Source organism: Calypte anna, chromosome 7 (genome assembly GCF_003957555.1).
Source record: "Calypte anna isolate BGI_N300 chromosome 7, bCalAnn1_v1.p, whole genome shotgun sequence".
In the NCBI taxonomy this organism is placed as follows: Eukaryota; Metazoa; Chordata; class Aves; order Apodiformes; family Trochilidae; genus Calypte; species Calypte anna.
In genome coordinates, this window is record NC_044253.1 from 36,378,056 (window position 1) to 36,397,368 (window position 19,313).

The following is a 19,313-nucleotide window of genomic DNA, read 5'->3' on the forward strand; positions in this document are numbered from 1 at the left end:
AAAGCAAGCAGCTGACTTGCTGGAACTTGTTGGCCTGCAGCACAAGCAAGGCTCTAGGCCATAGCTGTACTAATTCAAAACAACAAACAACAGTACTATGTTTATAGTCCTGGAAATAAAAAATTGGAGATCAAATGGAGCCATATAAAATCTCTAATGTAGTTATAATGAAATGATTGCTAGAAGCTGTAGTCTCTGCAAATTCTGAGGACTATACAACTTAAGAAGTTTATTAACATGTTTATAGATTTTAGTTTTGGAAGAGTATATTACATCTTTGCCAACTATTTTAGGGTGTTATTAGTTTATAAGATGCCAAAAGGCAGAAAATGCCTTTGTATTTCTCATCCAGAATACAAAGAACATATGGGCACTTTGTGGATAATAATACAGACGTTGTCTAACAATGAATGTAACAAGTTATATTCTGTGTATCACACCAGCATCTGTTAATAATCACAGTATTTTTCCTTTAAAAAAAATACAGCTTTCGTGTATATGGCTTTTAAAAAACTGAATTCAATATTAAAGAAGCCTAGACAGAAGCAGCTCCCAATCCCTAAACAGTAGCAAAAAACCTTTTTAAAAGCACGTATTAAAAAAACTGCTTTCAAGAAGTGAGTATGCCCTATAGCTGGTTAAATGACTGCTTCCTTGAAAATGTTCTCTCACCAGGCTGTTCTCCTTCCATGCTTCTGGGAATTTTGGTCTTTGCTTCTCTCTAGACACCAAGACTTGCATATCTTCAAATGTGGGATGGTTTCCGACTTCTGTCTGGAAAGCCATCTGGTATTCTGGCACAGATTCCCCTGTTAGGAAAAGAAGGAAGAAAAAAAAAAAAATCATAGATTAAGAGGCAGAGCAAGAGCTTTCAGGTGATGAAAGGTATCATCAAAGTTGCTGTCTAGCGAGATGTTCTCTGCTTTCCCCCAAAGCCTTGACTTCACAAAAAAAGCTGAATTAACTGCAAATGAGTAAGTGCTGCTCAGCAGCCTCTCAAAGGATGGCATCCTCAGACTTTGCTGGCTGAGTGGCACATTCAGAACGTCTCAGAGCCTGAGGATGACACCTAATTTCTGTGAAACATTTCTGAGTGAATCTGTTCATGTACCTCACTTGGGAGGGAGCTCAGCCGGATTCCAAGTCCCTGCACAGAAGTGCAGCTGTTTGACTGCAGAGGGAATGCTGCAGGTCAGATTAACTCTCTATGCTCCCTCCTGGCAGGAAGGTGGTGTCTGTGACACACTCTCACGTGCTGGATTTCAGAAGTCTGCTTCCTCTTGGTTTATGTTACAGGTATGGAAAAATTCCCTGAATTTGCAATGTCAGTGGAATAAGTAGAAGTGTGACTGGTGAAAGGCAGTGCTGTATCACAGCACTTTCCCACCCATTCTTCCACAAGGGAGGTCTGAAAGTCACTTCAGGCACTTCTATTAGTCCTAAGAACTGAAAGTACTTCCTTTGCCACCAGCCCAGCTCCCAGTGTTTGTAAATGCTGGACAATAATAATAGTGCTCAAACTGCACTTACCATGAGGCCTGCAAACTGCTTACACAGGTATTTTACATATGCTTTGAGCATAAGCCACCCTTTCCACCCAAACACACTGCTCTGACAACTATCATCTTGAACACTAGGTGGCACCGACTCGATGGCAAAAAAAAAACAATTAAGAAAATGATTTCCCTTAATTCAATTTAAAAAGCTACAGCAAAGGAGTAGATTTGGCTGCTGGTTTCTACTACTGATGTTTTCCCCAGCTTTTCTAGTTACCTGGGAAGAGGTCTGTACACCTCATGAATATCTCCCAGTAGATCAGGCCTAGTGCATACATATCTACTTGTTTCAAAGCAGATTCACAGTCCCTCAAGTTCACTGCTCCTTCCAGCACCTCTGGGGCCATGTAGCGGATCGTGCCCACCTGGAAAACATGAAATCAAAGCTTCAAATCAGAAGGCAATTTCCAAATTCAATTTATTATGGAGATTTTTTTTTTTTAATACCCTGCTTTCCTTATTGATACTTTCTACAGTTCAGGAAAATTGAGTTTTCTTACAATCAATGTCCTTAGCTTCTAGACCCTCATCAGGAGTCCAGTCATAATAAAACCTTTCCCTCCTCATTCACTTTCTCCTTTGTATGAAAGCAAAATAATTTTGTCACTTACTCTGTGTTCTCATACACAACACAGGAGAAATGTTTATTTTTCCTGAAATTACTCTGTTTAACACCAAGGTACGTATCATAATTGAAGAGGATGCTGCTGAACAAGGAACCAGTTCTTTTTACTCCTGGACTGTCAGCAAGGCTCTCCCTACATCTCCCATGGTCGAAGGTTATTAACAGCCTTGAAAGACAAGACATTAATTTCCACTAGGAAATATGTTAGATGATAGCAATCACTCATCAGTACTTGTAGGACAGTATTTTCTCACAGGACTATCAATTTCCCTGCATTTTAAACAGTGGTTTCCTTGTTCTTTTGTTCCTTAAGGAGAAATCTAAAAAGAGGACCTGTGCACTAGGTATGATTAATTTAGCACTTGCTTTCTAGGGGAAGGTGATTAGCACTGCAAAATGTGAAGGTTTTTTATAAAAGCACAAAGGAAACAAACACACTGAACTTAGGAGACTTAAAGACTTTCACTCTTTGTTTAAAATACCTCACTCTGTTTCAGCAGTCTATATGCAGGTGTCAGTGCCTTATGCTTACACGAAAAGAAATCAACAAAAACCCACTTACTGAATCATAGCACCATATAAAAAAGAAAGCTCAAGAAATAAGTTTTTCTTTTTGCCCAGAATCCATTCTGAGCTACTCCTAGCATATGTCTTCCCAACCTGTTCTTTAAATTCATAAAATGATCCAAATTCTAGACAGTCTTCATCATCTGTCCACTCCAGTCCTTGGCTGCCTTGGTTTCCACATAACTAACCTAACATCTCCCTCCTACCCAGTAATCCCATTACCTCTTGTCTGACCCACACTGAATGCCAACAGTTTATCCCTTTCTCTTGTTCACTTTGTTTGAAAACTTTACTTCCCTAAATAACCCCCTTTCTTTCACCTCTTCCCACAAGGTACTCTTTCAAGCATCCCCTGTTATTTTGCCCCTGTTCCTCCTTAGTTGGTCCATGTCTCTCTCCATGGAGATGCTCTCCAAATATACCCATTGAAAGTCCAGAAAACTGCATGTGACACAGAAGGAAATGGTTGAAGGATACAGAATGCAGTAAGTCACCATGTCAGGAAATTAACACCAAAACTACTAAAAAATGTTTGGTTTTCAGTTAACACTTGCAGTACAAGATTGAAGGGACCTGTACCATATCAGGAACAACATGGCAACCACACCTACCTTGGATCCTCTTGTATCTTCCCCCAAAATTTCAGTCACCAGGGCTGTCAGTCTTTCAAAGTGCCAGGTTTGGTTTTGACAGTTTTTAGAATAAACCAAATTTCTTCCTATCAAGGTTTCAGCCACTTCTCACCACTACTGAAGCACTTCCCCTTACAGGAGCTGTACCACCTTGGCATTCTCCTGATGACAACACTAACAACTATTTCTCACTGTTACTCCCATAGCAATCTGTCCCCCTTTACACCCAGATCCATCTCCAGTTGTACTTACCTCACTAATGGCTGCATTGTCTTCCTCACCTGGGCGTACCAGTCTGTTTCCAGTCAGCTTCATGGAGAGCCCAAAATCACTGATTACACACGTCCCATCATTCTTCACCAGGACATTGCGGCTGTTCAGGTCACGATGGGATATTGCAGGTTTGTAATGGTCTATTTGGACATAAGGAAGTGGTTGTTATTATTTGAGCAGTTCTACTGTCTGGCAGAATGAGAGAACCTCACTACATCTGCTTAGCTATTAGATGTTTAACTTATCTTTTAGAAAGCTGACATTTTTGCTTCTTCATACTGAGCTCCACAGCATGCTCCTACAGAAAACTCACTGGCATCCAGAGTTCCACTGTACAATGCATTAGGCTCCTGCTATACAGTCCTAGTGTTTGCCAAAAAACTTCTTTCCAAGGGATGTGTCAGCATGATTTTGGCAGGGGAAACCTTGTGTACCTAAGCACAGACCTGCTGCTAGAGCCCTGACAGCCCTTCCAAACGCTCTCTCAGATCCTCACTCCGGTGTTAAACACAGCACCAACTATTTACATGGTGATTGGAACTGGCACCTATTCAGAAGATATGTAGGCAGTATTATTTCAGAGAGTCTGAACATGTTAATCTTGCAAAGGATATGGTCTTTTCCAAAGAATAATCTCAGTTGTTCCTAGTTTATATGCAATTTAATCTGTTAGCAAAACAGCCAGCACTGCAGAACCAGCTTTAGTGTGGAATTTATTCTGCTCCCTGAGTTCCTTCCTAGCCATTCCCAGGCCAGCCTATGTCTGTCTCTTTTTTTTGAGGGAAGATTTACACATTTTCTGGCTGCTAATGGACACACCTGTCTGCACATTTCAAAATGATGAAGTTAGGATGATAGCTGCAGTTCCAATGGCACAGAGGAATTCTGATTTAGGTATTTTCAGCCTTGCATTTTGATAGCATTTCAGTTGTCATCCTCTGCAGGAGTTGATGCTTAACGTTTAAGACATATAGTTTGGAATTTTAATCCAAACACTAGCACCTCAGTGTAGAATTAGTGTTCCACCCTCTTACTTACTGCCAAAAAGCTAAGGCTTCAGTGCCAGGCCATATTCTGCAGCCTGACACAGCACAGAATATCTTGGAATATCTGCTTTATGATCATGATATTTCAGCTGCTGAAATGCTGCTGAAGAATACAAGCAGAGATATAAAGACATAAGTCAACATGTTGTGACACCCAGTGGTCTGATAAAACACTAAAAAGTCCAGCAGTATCATTTGTATACAGCAAAGATGAGGCCCACACCTTTAGAAAAAAATAAAGAGAAATGATAAAACTGCAGTGGAGTTAGAAATCCATCATTCCTCTTTGAAATTCTTCTCTTTCTCATCTCTCTTTCACACACAAACTAAAAATTGCTTTGGTGATTTGTGCCTGAACTGCAAAAACAAACAGATCACCCCATCTGTTTGCTCTCTGCCAGCCAGACATCCCATGCTCCAGGTCTTCAGTGATCTGTTGCCATGATACAGCAGCCCTGCTCAGCTCTGCCTCCTCCTCCTCCTCTTGCCTTTCTCTGGGGCTCTGCTGGCTCCTGCTCCATGTTTTCATACAAGCATCATGGGTGCAGCCCACAACAGGGGATTGTTCAGGAGGACAGAACATACCAGAAGTTCTGAGCAATCGATTCGCCTGCATTGTTTCCTACTTACCACACGGTCACAAAATAAAAAAGAAAGGTAGGAGGCTACTAAGAGAAGGAAGAATACCTTGAACACCTTGGCACCCAACCCTGGCCTTACCTCCTCGAGGTAGCTCCGTGTGCAGGTAAGCCAAGCCCCTTGTTATGGAGTGTGCCAAGCGACAGGAGCTCACCCAGTCACTCGTGTGGAGACTCAGATACTTGCACAGAGAACCCTACACAAAAAAAAAAAGAAAAAAGATAAAAATAACTAAAAATCTTTAAGAGTTGATTTTATTCACTATTCCTGAAAGGTGTCATCCTGCAACTCCTTCTTTGTTGACCCAGATGTCCTAAGACACAAGACTGGACCAAAGTTTCATTAATTTAATTTGGCTTATCTAAAGAAATGGAACAGAAAGTTTATCACAAAATAACAGGGACTGTGCCTTTAGGAATGATTATATATTAGCTATAAAACAAAAGCATAGCACATGGATTTGATTTATTCTTCTGAAAGTCATGCTGAACAACAGAAGAAAGGAAACTGCAGACATAATAGCCTGGATTACTAAACAGTGGTCTTTAAACGATTAAAACTTACAGAATACTCAGCATCTCTCACTGGCAGCTCCCCCACTATGATCAATTTATACATCAACACAAAAAGCCCCCAGAGGCACTTCAGAATAAGAGTGAGTCCACACACTCTGAAGAAACAGGTAAAAAGAATGCCACGTTCCCCTTTTATTGAAGGAGAATTTCAATGAGAAAAATAGGGGATTTTTTAGTAGTTAGAAGTGAAATCTCCAAGAAAACCAGAAAGTTGCCAATTATGATACTGATATATTCTAGCAACTGAGAATTACCATCTGAAACAAGAGCCAGATCCTGCAAACTGCAACATCTTCAAGCACTTATTATGCACCTAGGTCCCAATGATAACACAGCTTAAACAAACTGAATCCCTATACATGACAAACAGATCCTGGTAACAAAAATAAATAAGAAAACAAAACAGAAACCTGAGTGTCTACCTAGAAACTAATTACAGACTCTTACCCTTTTTCTTATATAAAGCTGTTTAAAAAAATACCAGCACTCTTATGAGCCTCCAACTGCCAGCAGCTTGGGTGTGGTACCAGATTTTGTGGCCCAGTGGGTTGAGGTTCCAGCCCCTTCTCCCAGGGGCCACAGGGCTGGTGCCCCAGCCTGACTGGGAGACATTCACAGGATAAAGATCTCAAACCAGTGTCAAGAGCTGTCTGCTGCAGAGCTTGATAGCCAGCAGGGATTCTTTAAGATGGCTGAGGGCTGGGATTTTATGCTTTAGTGAAGTTTAATGTAAATGACAACCAAGGAAAGTATTTTGAGGGAGGATGATGCTTTGGACAGGGAGTATTGAACCTGTGTGGGTTACTCCTTATGGAAATAAGATTTAGGGCTCCAGTTTGAATGGTACAATTCCCTTTTAGTAGGGCTGCCACAGCAAGGTTCCTTCTCTGCTGTTAGCTCCTCATACTGCACAACATCTGCTCACTGAATTAAGGATCACGCTGTGCATTAACTATACCTGCTGTGCTCTTTTTCCAATGACTTCCAAACCACCACTGGATTGATTTTAGACTAATGTTCCTGTTCTTAATACCACATGGAGAAAGGGTCTGATAATATCATGTCATCTGTGCATTTAGTCAGACCATTAACAGATCCTGTTTATATAAGCAACAAGACACACTTTTCCATCAAATTCCATTTCAGCTGATAATCCTTTCACTCGAGAAAACAGCAAAACCAGATCACCTGTGAAGACAATAACTCTGTGTCCTCCCAGGAGCACAATACTTGCTTGATTTCACCGTACTCCATTACTGGAAAACAAGCCTGATGAGCTCTGCCACTGCCCATACGGTATGGGCACTACTGAGCTTTTTCTGTTGTGGTTTAAGTCTCTGCAATCCCTCCCCTTAGATGCTCCCCTCTTGTAAGCTGATATGATCAAGTGTGTTCCCACTCAAAAGTTTCAGCTAAGAGACCCACGTACTGGTGAAGTGCTAAGTTGGTGTAGATATATTCAGATATTTATTCACATGTATGCTCTCAACTTGAAGCACAAACATACATGTAGAACCTCAAACACCTTGAATGAGGCCATTGTTACTGCTACTAAACTTTCCTATGCGTAAACCCCCCATATAAATTATATTTTATCCTTTTTCAGGAAAGCATTCATGCTGTGTATTTTTAAAACACGTTTTGGTAATCTCTTACGTTGTTTCTTTGTGTTACTTGAGCCTTTGTCCTGTTGTCCTCATAATGGATCAAGATCCAGCCACCATTTTTACACACTACAGTAAATATCAACTTGCATGAGACCAAAAAGCTTATTTTAAAAAATTAGTCAACTAAGAAGTGAGTCCTTTGCCATACACAAGTCCCCACAACACATAAATTGCTAAACAGAGTTTTCTGCAATTTCCTATGCGTAAACCCCCCATATAAATTATATTTTATCCTTTTTCAGGAAAGCATTCATGCTGTGTATTTTTAAAACACTTTTGGTTTTGTGCATGTGTATACACTGAGAGATCATTAGGAACCCAAAGCAATGAATTTTAGAAAGGTAAGTTCATTCAGTTAGCTCAGGAGATGGAAGATACATTTCTGGAAAGTAAGGCTGCCTCCTTTAGAACTCTCCTACATTATCAGTATATGGTACAGCAAAATAAATACAGTATGCAACAGAAAGCTTTACAGAAAACAGGATAAAAAGCCAGCATGATTTATAGTGCCACAAACTAGCTTGACAGTGATACTGCATCTATTATGTTTCATTGTAAAACTCACCATGTACAGCTACTGAATGAGGTCATAACTACAATAACAGAAGTATAATAGCAAAATGCTAAGAAGTTTTACATTTCTTAAATTATTTTAAAGGAAAACCAAATCTTTTAATTCTGCCCTTGAATGCTGCAGAGTTGACTGAAAAACCCTGCACTGTAACCAAGAGGAAACAGTGCAGCCTGCTCTTTCTAAGACTGCATTTGGTAGCACTAACTGGGAAATCTTAAAGGATATTACAGTAAACCACACTCAGGTCCATTAAAATTGTAATTTATATGGATTATTCTTCCCTTACTGTGCAAGAAGCAGCAATGAAAAGCCCTGGCAAACACTGAAGTGCATCCTTTGTAGGTGGCTATTCTTAGGTATCTCAAGTGATCTGACTGATTTATTTGAAGCACTTACATTGGGGTAATATTCCATCACCAATAAATATTCCATACGGCCATCAGCAGTGAACCTCTCATCCCCCACGATGAAACGGGCGATGTTGTCGTGTTCCATCAGGGGGATCCTGTAAATGTTCCTCTCGTTGACAAAGTTCTGACGATTAGCAAAAGAAAAGACTTTGACAGCAACCGGGCGCTCATCTAGGGAGCCCTTGTACACTGCCCCGTAGCGACCCCGGCCAATCAGCTGGGGAAAAAAAAAGAAAGGAAATAATTAGTCCAATAAATAACAAACCAAGAATAAAATAAGAGAAAATCCCAGTTTTCACTCTACAAGGATTGTACGCCACCTTTTACACTGACACTGTAAAAAAAGAATTAATATAGGGAATATTTTGTACTGAAAACTAGAATTAGAATCTGTCATAAAAGCTGCTTTGGAGCTGGAAACTTCAGGCCAATTTAGATCTTCCTAAAGTGATCTATAGTCTGAACACTCAGTAAATAAACCATAAGCAATCTATTCAGCCTGTTGTCTATATAGAATCAATGCAACCCATGTGTTTTGTGCTGCTGTGTTATTAAACTTTTGTCTACTTACAGCTTTTTTGTGATCAGTTTTAGTTAACTCCAGAGATCACAGGTATGTGTACATTTTAGGTTGAGGATAGCTTTATAAGATATGTAAGACAGCCCTCAAAGTGGATGGCAAAGAGGCAGAGTCACTTTAAGGTATAAACCCAGTCTGGTTTCTGTCCCCAGAGATGTGGAAAGGCAAATACAGGTTAAGACAATTTGTCCTGCAACACCCTGTGACTAGGGGTGAGGAATCAGTTCCTTAGGATTTGAGGACAAAGGACAGAAAACCCTGTAAAGCAGATCCCTCCACCACCAAGGTTGCTGCTTTTCCCAAGACTGTGTATCAGCATGAGTAACTTCATGCTGGAGTTTTGTACACTTCTGCAATGTTCTTGTATTCATGTAAACTCTGCCTCAAGTACTTTTTGGTTGGCAGAAGGCACTCATCTCCTTTGCTGTCACCACTAGCCCAGGCCACACTGCATGTCTGCAGCCTGAAGCTCTAAGTGTGACTTCTAATGGGCAAAAAGGAGGAAAGTACCACCCTCAGGATCTCTCAGCCCTTCTACAGTTTATTTCTGGCTAAAGGCTTTTAAAACTTCCACATCTGTTCTATCAAGCATACCAATGAAAAGCCTAACATTTTGCAGTTTTCTGGTGATCCATCTGACACCAAACAAAGAAGCACCAAAGTTGAACATCTACCTCCAGTAATTTGAGATTATCCAGATCCAGAGAGGGCTCTGATGCAGCTGCCTCCATCATGTTCATACTGTGCAGGCCTTGTTTACGGTCTCCTGTGGAAGAGGGTGGGGAAGGAATCAGACAGTTTCCTTTTTTTTACTAGAAGTGAAAACAATACAGCTTACCTGGGACTTGGCAGAAATACGTATTCTATTGCAGGCAAGGACATAACAAATTAAAGGAAATCCTGTGAAATCTTCTCAGGGTCAGTAAAAGCAGTAGTGAAGGTGCTGATAGCTACAAACTTAAGGCTATCTGCTACACAATTATTTTGACAACTGAGTGTCACTGGCAATAACTATAAAGCACATTCACAGCCTCACTTAAGCTGTGCTGAGCAGAGGATTTGAAGAAAAACAGGTCCCAAAATGGCAGCTTGGAAAAATCTCTCTGGACTGTTATGAAAGGAGTATCAGCATTAAGTGTCAGAGGAGAAAGGGGAACATTATGTACAAACATCTCACAGGGACTGGGGAGAACGGGAGATTTAACTTTGAGAAACAGCCAAAAGAACAACTAGAAAAAATAAAATAGGATCATCAAACCCTACCTGCAAGCATCCTGTAGCCAAAGAACAGAGCGGCAATCAAAACAGCCAGCACAGACACAGATGCAAGGACAATAACTATAGTCTCATCTCGATGAAAAGAATGAGAAGAATCTGAAAGAAAGCAAGATGAAGACTCTTTAGTTGCTTATTTAAAAGAATCATCACTATCAAACACACGATTGTTATTACAACAATGAGGAAAAATATTGTACTCTGGGCTGTAAGACATTGCACTAAACATTTTCCTTTTAAAATCTAGAGATGGCAAAAGAGCTGATCAGCACATCCACCAGCATCTTTTCCCTGTCTTCCCAGACAGGGAACTTCTCTCTTGCTGTCCAAGGCCAATGGCATCCTGGCATGTATCAGAAACAGCGTCACCAGCAGGTCCAAGGAGGTGATTCAGCCCCTGTACTCAGCGCTGGTAAGGCCACACCTTGAGTCCTGTGTCCAGTTCTGGGCCCCTCAGTTCAAGAAGGATATTGAGGTCCTCGAACAGGTCCAAAGGAGGGCAACCAGGCTGGTGAAGGGACTCGAACACAGATCCTATGAGGAGAGGCTGAGGGAGCTGGGGCTGTTCAGCCTGGAGAAGAGGAGGCTCAGGGGAGACCTCATCGCTCTCTACAACTCCCTGAAAGGAGGTTGGAGCCAGGGGGGGGGTTGGGCTCTTTTCCCAGGCAACTCTCAGTAAGACAAGAGGGCAGGGTCTTAAATTGTGCCGGGGGAAGTTCAGATTGGATATTAGGAAGAATTTTTTCATGGAAAGAGTGATCAGACATTGGAACGGGCTGCCTGGGGAGGTGGTGGACTCTTCATCCCTGGAGACATTTAAAAAGCGACTCGATATGGCACTCAGTGCCATGGTCTAGTGACTGTGGGGGTAGTTGATCAAGGGTTGGACTCGATGAACTCTGAGGTCCCTTCCAACCCAGCCTATTCTATGATTCTATGATTCTAAGTCCAGCACAGCCACACAAGGCCAAGGGGGCACAGTCCCTGCTCTGCTATCTACACCTTAAGCCAGTTCTCTGCTATGAACCAGGCTTGTAACCTTCACAAGTTTTTTTGAAGTATTTTTCCCTGAATGAAAATCACAAAAAGATCTGCAAATAATGCTGCAACTGTGATGAATGCTGAATGTTTTGTTTTCAAGTATCTACAACGTCCATGAGATACAACTCCATTTGTGCAAATATTTCAAAATACCTCGAGTTTTGATTTGTTTTGTGTCAATGTGCAGATAATTTTAGCATAATTCTCACTCCTTAGCTGACAAGAGACAGAGATACCCCCACAGTCTGCAGCAGAGTATCAAGAAACCTGAAACAATAATAAAACACTGAAGAAACCCAAATAACTGGTTTTATTGGGACTTTTTGATTTTTGAAAAAATGGAAGCATCTTGGATTTTTCTTTTTTTTCCAGAAGGAAATAAAGTTGCACTGAAAAAACCTGTTAGTGCCTGGAATGGTTAGCTTAATGCTTCCCAGTGCCAGCCCCCAGCCTTGCTTCTTGCAGGCATATAAAAATTCAGCCACTTTTAATATAAAAATTTATTACTGCAGATATTCCTCTGATGTCAGAATCACTGGAATGTAGCACTACAAGACCTCATTTACTCTGGCTTCAAAACCGAGTTTGAAACCTATGTTTAAACTTGTCTTATATACTGCTAAAAGTACTCCTAAGAAGACTGTAATGAGACCCAACTATGCTAAAACCACAAAATATAAAATGCACACAAGGCTTGAGTGTTGGGTCATTTTTTAGGTGAGACTGAAATGCAATTTATCCCAGTCTACCCTAGTTGAATAAACTGACAAATTCACTGCTTGAACTGCATAAACATGATTCACTTACTGCAGGTCCCAGTGTGGATAGGGACAAGAGAACCAGATAAGAAAAAAAAGCAAACTTTAAAAACAGCTTTCATTTTCACATAGCCATAATGGTAAGAGGAAATAACAAAAAGGTGGTAAAACAAAACACTAGAAAGTTTCAACAGTGACAGAAGTCTGTGAAAAAATCATCCACCAAAATTAACTTGCTGCTCAAGTCTTACAGACCTTCTAAATAACTCCTCATTTCTTGATGAGGAGCTCTCCTCATCCCTCCAGCTCTCCTCTGGGGGCTTTTTACCTTAGTTTTTTTTTTTAAGCAGAGCTGTTTCTTAGCAAACCTTAGACTGGCTCACCTTGAGCCAATTTTTAAACCTTAGACACATTTTAAATAATCTTGCCAACATTCCAACAGCCACATCAGTCCTACAGTGTGAGTTAATACTGCCAGGTTGTTGAGTGACATTTATAAATTTAAGAATAATTAATTTCTTAATAAGGGTAACAGAACAGCTCAATGGAGTGGTAATGTGCAGCTCAACACTCTGTGAGTGGGTAAAATGCTGGCTATGACACACAGCCACTTCCCAGCAAGGACAATTTTACCATCTTTTACTTGTAAGTCTACACAAAAGAGAAGTACAAAACAAACACAGTGAAAAATAGCCCAGATGACCCTCCAAACCCTGCAAAAAGTGTAATTATTTCTCTCTGCCCTCTATCAGCTTTGTATGACTGTGTATGACTAATAACTTTGGATGTGTCAGACTATCCATCTTTCTTAAACAGGACACAAAGGGATATGTCACCTATTGACCCAGTCTTAAACCCTTCCCATGCTTAACAAGGCACTTGCTAACTAATTCATTTTTTCAGGTTTTTCAGTTTTTCCTTTGGAGATGTTTCATCTTTAGCTTTTTACACCAGCTGCTGATCTGCCTTGCAATGCAGAGATGAGAAATGCCAGCAAAGCCAAAACCAGACAGGATCTCTCAAGGCATTTGCAGATCTTCACAATTCCTTTTATCTACTTTCAAGAACCATAACACATATTTTATATCTACATATGCACACAAGCCATGTGCCTCTTGGTATTATTTGGAGATGCATTTTAACTCTCTCACCAAAAGGCACATCAGCCTGGGTCAACAAAAATAACTACTGACCTTTAGGGAAGGCACTTTTAAAATACAAATGAAAAATACACATGGGTACAAATTTACAGATTTATTTTCATGTGTTCTTCCAGGAATTTATAGTCATGAGGAGCAGGAAATTCAACATGAAAATTTATTTGGTATTATACTTCTTATCAATAGCTCCAGGTGCATCACAGAGCACCAACACAACTTTCAGAGGACTTTTTTTGTCTGAAACTGCTAACAACCCTAACTCAAAATCTGCCTTAAAAGACACCTGCCCTAGAGCCTCAGTATTTTTTCATCATGTCATAGTATGAACTGGTTTTAAACATGTACAAGTACTATGAAACAATCTCATTTGAGGTTTTGGAATCATTACCAAATTTGGGGTATTTCTTTAGTGACAAATGCAACGTGAACAAAAAAAAAAAACAACCAAACAACAAAAACCACCAAACCACAACTGCCCAATACTGCCTTCAAAATGCAGAGCAGGAACACTGGTATCTCAGTATTAGTCCCATACCAATATATTGCAGGAAAAAAAAAAAATCAACAATAGCATAAAAAGCCCCAATAGCACATGCTGAGTGGGATTAGTTCCAGACTCCAGAAAATCCAATGATCAAGGAGCTGAGTGCTGAGCCAGTTCCTACCCACACTGGCACACAGAAGGTACCAGCAAAGCTTCCTGAGTTGCTGTCACTCTAACTGGGAGCAGAGGTTAGCAAGTTGCTTGTTTCACTGCTGCTTATATGTGAGGTTTTTATTTCTATCTTCCACTTAGCCTCCCCAGTCTGAAACAAAATCTGCCAGAAAAAAAAAAATTCAAACCAACAGAAACTGCTGTAAGGCCCACAGTGCCTTAGGAGCCAACTTCTTATCCCACTTGGAAATATTTTGCCAGTAACTCTGATACCAGTCACCATTTTCCTGATGTCCACCAATCCCACCATCATAGAGAAATAGCACAGAAATAACATATATGACAATCATCAGCAGCATCTTTTTCCTTTTATTTATTTTTTCTTTTTTTAAATAAAAAAAGGGTAACAAACCACGAGTCAGGCTCTGAAGTGTTGTTTCAAAGCTAGGTATTTATCTGGGGGCAGCCATATAATAAAGGACATCAGCACATAGATTTTCAGTGGGCCTCTAGATTGCTGTAAAAGATTTTCATTCAGTTTTTAGGAATCTGCCTACTCTTCATGTAAATGACTCACAGCTGCTCATCTGTCACACAGTAGTAAATAATTCTACAAAATCTATTAGTGTATTTAAGTTTAGATAAGTGCTGCATAAAAACATTTCAGAGAAACATACAATTATTCTATATAATGAAAATCCATTTAAAAATAATTACCTATGTTCCCACAGGATATCAAAAGATAAGCCAAGTGGTCTTGCATCTGATAGGTACTGAAATATTAGTACTTATTCCAAGTGCCATATTACTGAGTAAGTAGCAATGTGAGTCTCCAAACCAATAAGGAAAACACTATCCATCCTTTAACCTCCACAGCACAACACTAACATCTGACTCTTCAAAACAACTGCAGCTGTAGGGACTTGGATCAAAGTCAACACAATTACAGAGAGACTCCAAGATCTGCCCGTGCAGATCCCTCTCAAAAGCAGCAGAGCCTTCCCACCACCCTACAACTGCTGCTTTGATCTGATGGGCTCAATATGTTCATTGCCAATCTGATGTGGAAGTTGTTCTTCCACTGAGGAATCTCAGAGGTTCTGAGGATGGGAGCAGAAGCAGGAGGGAAGCCTCCTGAGCAAGGGGGAAGGCTGGAGCACACGGGGACAAGGGGGCTTTTGGAGCACATGGGGACAAGGGGGCTTTTGGAGCACACGGGAACAAGGGGGCTTTTGGAGCACATGGGGACAAGGTGGCTTTTGGAGCACATGGGGACAAGGGGCCTTTTGGAGCACATGGGGACAAGGTGGCTTTTGGAGCACATGGGGACAAGGGGGCTTTTGGAGCACATGGGGACAAGGGGGCTTTTGGAGCACATGGGGACAAGGTGGCTTTTGGAGCACATGGGGACAAGGGGGCTTTTGGAGCACATGGGGACAAGGGGGCTTTTGGAGCACATGGGGACAAGGGGGCTTTTGGAGCACACGGGGACAAGGGGGCTTTTGGCTGCAGATGGCTGCAAACATGGTCTGCAGATTGGAAAAGGGACTTCTCAAGTGTAAGTCATTCTACTTGCTTCTTAAGTTGCATTACTTCTCAGAGTGGCCCTGCAACAAGATCTCAGTCCTTTGAAGAAACTTACAATTAGCAATCTCTTCCAAGGGCCCACAGATCTCAATCACAATCTGTTCATCTGGGCAGTCTACACACAGCTTACATCAAGTGTGTCCTAGGAATCTTTCACAACGTGGACAGCTGCATCCTAGCAGTGCATTCCAACCAAACCAAACCACCTCATCAGGTCTTTTTTTCTCCTCTTTTCTGGACAGTAGTTGACATTTCTTTCCAGCCAGCTGACCACTACCTCATTCCTGATCCACTGTCCTGCACCAAGAGAGTTTTGTCTTCATCAGGCTGGAGCACATGACCAGCAAGCAAGCCTCCAATATAAACAAAAAGTTTATATTTATAAATAAATCTTAAATTCATTCAGCACAGGCAAGAAAATTAAAGAAAAAAAAAAGCATAGAACTTGGAGCAAAGAAATATGTTAGTAGCCTTTTAGATACCATGGACATAGGTCAGACTTTCATATATGCAAACAAGAATCCCAGTCACACAGCCATCTGCACCCTACCCCCATTTAACTGGATGCATCCAAGCCCCTGTTTTTGGTTAAGCTGGAACTACAAAGTCAGAATACCTGCAAGTGATATTCTACAGACCTCTACAGTGTACTCCAGCAGGAGCTGTTCTCAGTTTTCCATTAAAACTATGCAGAGCTGAGAATGATGAAAGGGAAAAATAGCATTTCCCAAACAATCCTGCTGCTCACCTAAGCTGCATCCTTCTGTAAATGCTTGAGAATTTACCAATTAAATTAAAATCCATGTCCAAATTTTGTAATAAGTCAGTATAAAATGTAAATATCTCTGTCCATGTGCCCACCTTCAGTCCTTACTTAAAGCAAAGCTCAGGTAAGGAATAATACCCAGGTACAATCTTTGGAGGCACCTGAATCACAATGAAGTTGGCAAGAGAGCTTCTGTGGAAGAGGACTGAGCACTTGGTGCTCACACAGATGAAAAGCACAACAAGAACTGTATTTTTTTTGTGGGAGATGGTGCAACATTCTTAACAAAATAACCCTGCCAAGCAGCAACCCTAATCTTCTCTCATAAATGAAGATGGATGTGTAGTCCCTGGACTTCAGAGCAAATCCCTCGTTTCTAGTCTGTCATCTTAGATGGAGGAGAAAAATTGCACTCAGTTTCAATCATCCCACCATCTGAAGAGAACATTTGAAGAGTCACCAATACATTTCCAATTTGCACTTAGCATCATTGTAGTTCACTGATATTAACTTTACATGGAAAGCCTTATAAAGTGTCCTTTATCTTTTCCTGTTTTCTTCCATATCAGGAGAGCTAAAATTTTAATTCATTATTCACATCATCACGAAGCTGTGTGGAAGCTGGGCTGCAAGAAAGCACTGGAGTCTCATGAGACTGGCTGTAATGCCACAACCTGGCAGTGATGCATCACAGATCCCATCTGCCTCAAACCATCACACAGCTTGGGCTGCTAAACTCATCTCCCAGAACACAGGACAGAGGAGCCCTGCCACAGCTACAAGCCAGTCAGTCGTGATGGCAGAGTTTCAGCAGGAAGATCTGTCTCTGAAAATCTGCTGTCAGAAACTGCAGTTGGGGTTTCAGCTTCCTGGGACTGGTCTCCAAGAGGAGGGTCCCCTTGCTGCCCCCCAGCCAGGTGGGCCCAGGGCTGGGATCCCTGCTGGAGCTCTGTCCCCCTCTGGGGTACCAGCTGCCACCAAGCACCTGATGCTGGGGGGATTTTTCCTTTTTTTTTTTGTTTTGTTTTGTTTTGCTTTGTTTTGAGAACTGAAGGCTGCACTGAAACTTCCAAACTAAGCCTGCGTGGTAATTGCTTTGGCAGAGAAGTGGGTTATGCAATCCCTAATGGCTCTGTCTTTGATGATCAGATAGAGAGAGCTGAATTAGCAGCTTCTCACATTTGTACAGAAGCAATCCCTAAACTGATAAAACCCCAACACGAGTTCTCTTTCTGCCCCTTCTTCCTTCTTCTGTTCAGCTCAGGCATCTTCAGTGTTATTTCTAACACAACTGAACAGACCCCTATGATCATGGCATATGTAAAATGAACAGCAATTAAAAAGAAAACCAAATTTAGATTATCTTTCTGAAGGTCCCTATATACTGGTAAACCCATGGTTACTACAGAGATAAAAGGAATACCTTGCTTCTGTAAGGCAAACTGCATTTAAGTGCACCTCAAACTTGCATTCAAGCTTAATGGAAAGCTTATCTAGACACTTAACCACATACTGGGGACTATTTTGTAAAACAGTCAGAAAGAAGTTTTCTAATAAAAAGGTGGAAAAAACCCATTTAGATTGTTCCTTACTTTGATCTTGGACCAATGGGACTTCCTTCTTATAAAATCAAATAACAGCAGCTTTGACATAATAGAAATCTTCCAGCTTCTATAAAATAAATACTTGATCAAAAAAGTGCATGTGCTGCAACACAAAAAATGAGTACTTCAGAAAGGCTCTTTAAAGCTATTTTAAGTTATTTTAAATCCAATGGACTCAATAACCAAATATTTAATGCTTGTAATGTTCCCAGGCACTAAAAATAGATTCCCAAAAATGACATCAAAACACTAAAATGTATTTTTATATGGGTGAGCAAACAAACCCCCCTAAATCTTTTAGAAAAGCCAGCCCTGGCAAAAATGCCAGCCCTGCATTTTTGATGTTTCTGAGAGCTCTGGAGCCCACTCCTCTGCAGGCAAGACTGATGTCCCAGCAATAAAGCTGCACCCCTATGCCTGACATCTGGGAATTTTTTTTTCCAGTCAACCTTGGCAACAGGCGATGAAATAGGAAGCAATTTAACAGACATGACTGTACAGGGTGTTACTCTAAAACTGTTTTCCTAAACATGCCAGGAAATCTGACTTAGAGTACAATTTTAGGTGACTAACCTCTTCTAGTGACAACCCAAGATCAATACCAACAGATGAATGAAAGTGAGAATGAGTTCTGACAAAATTTTTCAGTACACTTGAGGTTTATGTCCTCATATTTCATATTTAATGTCCTGAATCAGCTTAACACTGTAATCCTCAAGTGTAGCAAATGTTTGAATATTAGTACTTAGCTCTCCCGACTTAACTCAAGAACTCTCTCTATACTTTCAGTCCAACTCAGTGTAGCATACATTCTTTTCTGTAAAAGGTTTTGTAATTTGTGAGTTAAACCTGACACTTTAGAAACATTCATGGTTACTAAAGGCTGTGTTTGCCTGGCTCATGCCAACTCAAACAGCACCCATAGTATTCCAGAAGATATGCATCTCCTGCTCCAGCTTCTCCTGTCATGGTGTTAGAGGGACAAAGTCTAACACAAAAGCACATTTCCCCTTTTCCCATTAATCCTTCCTCGTGCTCACCTGGTTTTCCCAGTCATCTTCTCTACACAGCCATATAATTTCTAACATTTACTAGAGTCTCTTTTTAGGATTTAAAAAATATCTTAAGTTGGGACCTTCAAAAAATCCCCCACCTCTCCTGCCCAACCCAGAGGCCTCAGCAAGAGATGTTTTCCTCCACCCCTGTATCCTTGCTTAAATGGAGCTTCAGCTGGCTTCTGGGCAGGAAGAACTTCCTTCTCAGAGATACTGCACAGATGCAGCTATTTGGGGACATCCTTAAGCAGAAGAACACTAAGGGCAG

At 40.9% G+C, this 19,313-nt stretch overlaps 1 protein-coding gene across 3 annotated transcripts in view; it reads right to left on the reverse strand.

The window, feature by feature from the left end:
• BMPR2 (bone morphogenetic protein receptor type 2) overlaps positions 1-19,313 on the reverse strand; it is a 94,192-nt gene that overhangs the window by 12,570 nt on the left and 62,309 nt on the right. For 2 of the 3 annotated variants that reach the window (XM_030454746.1, XM_030454745.1), the window contains exons 4-10: positions 10,408-10,518; positions 9,819-9,910; positions 8,551-8,781; positions 5,420-5,534; positions 3,633-3,793; positions 1,774-1,921; positions 673-809 (exon numbers count right to left, since the gene is read on the reverse strand). In XM_030454746.1, the coding sequence (XP_030310606.1) occupies positions 673-809; positions 1,774-1,921; positions 3,633-3,793; positions 5,420-5,534; positions 8,551-8,781; positions 9,819-9,910; positions 10,408-10,518 (995 nt within the window). The remainder of the gene's footprint in view (positions 1-672; positions 810-1,773; positions 1,922-3,632; positions 3,794-5,419; positions 5,535-8,550; positions 8,782-9,818; positions 9,911-10,407; positions 10,519-19,313) is intronic. The other variant, XM_030454747.1, reaches the window with a different exon arrangement.